At 34.4% G+C, this 3,904-nt stretch overlaps 1 protein-coding gene across 1 annotated transcript; it reads right to left on the bottom strand.

Annotated features, from left to right (window-relative positions):
* Positions 1-328: 328 nt before the first annotated feature.
* Positions 329-2,079, bottom strand: LOC145006000 (uncharacterized). Its single transcript, XM_078965099.1, has 2 exons — positions 1,841-2,079; positions 329-1,195 (listed from the first exon to the last, which is right to left on the bottom strand). The coding sequence occupies exons 1-2, from the start codon at positions 2,070-2,072 to the stop codon at positions 414-416; spliced, it is 1,014 nt and encodes a 337-aa protein (XP_078821225.1). The 5' UTR covers positions 2,073-2,079; the 3' UTR covers positions 329-413.
* Positions 2,080-3,904: the final 1,825 nt, after the last annotated feature.

Below are 3,904 nucleotides of genomic sequence, written 5' to 3'. Positions count from 1 at the left end.
GATATTAAACATTACAGCATCCACAATGAGGAGTTTAATGAAAGAGTTGAATGAGGTGTCATGCCTACTTGTCATTCAATGGATACAACTCCATCATTGTGAAATGCCACCTTGGCATTCAATGGATTTGGAGTTCAATGGTCATTGAACTCTTCAATGGGAAAAAGGAAGTCTTTAAATCTTTAAATAAATATTTTTTTAATATGTTCCATTGAACTTGTAGAGTTTAATGCATTGTGGGATAAAAATGAATAGAGTTGTATGGAATAATGAATGATGATGTGGCAATCTATTGAACTCTATAGAGTTCAATGCGTTGTGGATGTCATTATATATCTTGTTTAGTAATCGTTTTATAGTGAATTTATTTCCAGAATATATGATCATTATAATACTTTGAAGATCGCCACCCCTCATTTCTTGCAAACAATTCCATTTCCACGGAACAATCCCTTGGTAGAACAATCTAATGTTCCATGCTCCTTGATCATTTGCTTCTCATTTTTCGAATTGTAGATGCACTCTGCGCAATCGGACGACAACAAAGAGGTGGTTCTATACTTGTCCTCTCCTCCTACAACCGCCAAAGCCACCCCTGGCTTCGCCGGATTCTTGAAATCCAGCTGATATGTCCTACCCAACACCCCTTCCACTCCGTCGGAAAGTCTGCTAAACTTAAATTGAACCTCTAAGTGAGCAAAGCAGTCATCAGAAGGCACTTTGTAGCCATGGATTCTGTCGTCTTCGGCTGTTACCGGCACCACATTCGCCAAAATCTCAACCACTCCAGGTATGGTAACAATCACACTGTTCACGGCAGATGTCCTCTCCACTTCGATCTCACCCTCCGACGACTTCCATGACGAAAAACCACCAAGAGCTAACGAAACATCTTCTCCATCGTAGGAGAATTTTAGGTGGTCGATTCCGCCGTCCCAGGTGGCGGATTTAATCGCTTCTAGGGAGAAACTGTGGGAATTGTAGAGGAGACCCAAGGCTTGGATCCAGGTGAAGGGCCTGGATCTACCAGTGGGTTGATGTCCGATGAATCGTCCGTTGATTTGAAGGTTAGAATCGGACACCAAGCTGAAATGCTCGTTGACCTTGCCATGAAAGTAGAACACGATGTTGTCTCCTCCGATGAATCGTGGGTCACCGCATGCAGATCCGGGGCCGCCACAGTCCGGTGTATATTCTACATTGGGGTAGGGGGAAACATTTCAATTACATAAGTGGTTCTTTTTTTAAAATTTTCATTTACAAAAGTGGTCTCTATAATATAAATTTTACAGTGAAAGTCCCTAAATGTTTATTTACAGGTCATGTTTTAGTAGAAAGTTATAAAAACGGTTCCTTTGTAATACCAAACTTACATAAATGGTTCCTTAGCTTCATAAAATCACAAAAATGGTCATCTATTTTGCAAAATTACTGACTGGTCGCTTTGCTTCATAAAATCACATAAATGGTCATGTATTTTGCAACTTTACCGACATATTCCCTATAGAATCATCTCTATGTTTCCACTTTCAAGAAAATATATTTTTGATTTTCTGTTTTGTAGATGGGATTTGAAAGACTTTTCTTATAGTAAAAGAGAGCTTACATGCTACAATGGAGTCTTAGTTTGAGAGAGATTTTATAAATAATGTGGCGTAAAAATGAGAAAAAATGTGAAAAAAACTGGTGGGCCCAATTTGATTTTCTGTTTAGTGGATTTTCCTTAAATAATGGCTAATTAATTACTGAGAAATGCTTAACAAAAATAGCTATATTTGTCTTTTTTTTTTTTTCTTAAATGTATAACGAAAATGCTTAACGAAAATGAAGATATTCTTACTCCGTACGCATATAGATTGACATTTAGGGTCCTCACAGTCAATGCGACAAACTCTAGCGCGAGGGATGTAAGAGTGGCTTTCAGGGCATTCAGAAGGGCATTCGATATATTTCCCTGGACAACGGGACCATGGCCCGCAATAATTGAATGTATAAGCTTTCACCTGAGTAATTGCACCCAAAACAACAATCGTTGCCAAAATGATAAAAAATAAACTTCTATTGCTTCCCATTTTTATGGTGTTTTTATGGTTTGTTATGTAAAGAATTCTTCTGAATGCTCTATTTATAGCATGTTCTTTAGGTCGGGGAGGTGGACTTCATTCATTTGTTCTATTTGTCAACTTTCTAACTTGTGAATGCTTATAGCTTTAACCTCAAGACAAGGGCAAACTGGTTAGCATGATTAATGTTTCTACTTCAAATATAAAAATCTTATAAAATTAGGTAACTTGAAGTTGTATATTATTCATTATAAGTCAATCTCTTAAGTTTAATTTTTATGCAGAATGTACAAGTCAAGGAAGCATATAAAGGGTTGAGAGAGAGAGAGAGAGAGAGAGAGAGAGAGAGAGAGAGAGAGAGAGAGAGAGAGAACAAATTTAGTTTAAAGAAGTCCAAATTGTTTGAGAAATAGCTTCATTAAAACTTAAAGAGGGTGATATTATTCCATGGCTCTTAAATATTCAAATATAACTCGATTTATTTAGGCATGTTATAACTTTATCTTACCCTTAAGTACAATTTTGCTTGCATTTGCTTCATGAAAGATATAATTAGACCAACCCAACATATATTATGTGGATGTATAGGGACTTTTTTTTTATGATTACTACTGGGTATATTGTTTGCAAACTTTCTATATAAGGTTGTTTGCTATTTGCACACCTCATAACTTCACTTGAATTACCAGTTATAATTATGTGAATTTCGTTTAGCTTTGCCATTGATCCATGAATACGTCCTTAATCTATAAAATTAAAACCAAATAGATTAAAATAATCTCGTTTATCTTTACCACTAATCCTTGAATCAAGAAGAAGACGACATTAGCAGAAAACCACCAAAAGTACACGACTCTAAGTAAAGCAACCAATGGCGAAAGGATACAACGTTTTTGTGGGGCTCCTTCAACAGCACACTCTAAAGCTGACTTCGTAATCTAGGGCCATAGACATAAACCCAATAAATTCTTTAAGATAAAATGAGTAGAATTCTTAACAAGGTTAACTACAAATTTTCGTAAGAGAGACCAAAACCGATTGAAAGTTATGATTTTGTACTATAAATTTAGTGTTCTTTGCAATGGCGCGGGTTTGGGACGGGTTTTGGTAATTCTGTTCCCATCCCCGAATATGAAAACTGAACCCATCCCCAGCCCGATCCCCGATTGGTACCCGATTACAAAACAATATCGGGTCTGTGGGTATCACAATGGGGTAACAGAGATCCACGTTTAACATTTAAATTAAAAATACTTTTGACGCAATCACAATACAAAATCATTAGACTAGTGATGCAAGCATAAACTCATTCTAGAATAATTTTGATAATGTACAAAACCATTAAGAGAAAACTTATTTGTTATACGTAAGTGGTTACTAGTGGCAAAAAACAATAAACGTACCAGCATCTATAAATAATCATATCATTATTACTTTAAATACTATGAATAAAAAAATAACAAAACATTAGTATTACAAATAAAACAGAAAGCTATCTCAAGAAATTATATTCAAATCGTTCATAAAAAAAAATAACTCAAGGAAATTAACATATATATATATATATATATATATATATATATATATATATATATATATATATATATATATATATATATATATATATATGGAAATGATCAAATGAGATCATCTAAAAGGTTGAAAACGCAAGAACAGTTGTCGACCAATTATTTTATAAGGGCATTAGAGGCATTTTACAGTTTAATTAAATATGGATAAATGGAAGGTAATTAAACAATTCCGAAAATCATGGGAATTTTTTCCCCAATTATTAAGAATACTTAAAGTCTTCATTTTAATTAATAAATTAATAACAATAT

Source organism: Lactuca saligna, chromosome 7 (assembly GCF_052625555.1).
Source record: "Lactuca saligna cultivar CGN05327 chromosome 7, ASM5262555v1, whole genome shotgun sequence".
NCBI lineage: Eukaryota > Viridiplantae > Streptophyta > Magnoliopsida > Asterales > Asteraceae > Lactuca > Lactuca saligna.
The sequence above is the reverse complement of the archived record's forward strand: the minus strand, read 5'-3'. Positions and strand labels throughout refer to the sequence as shown.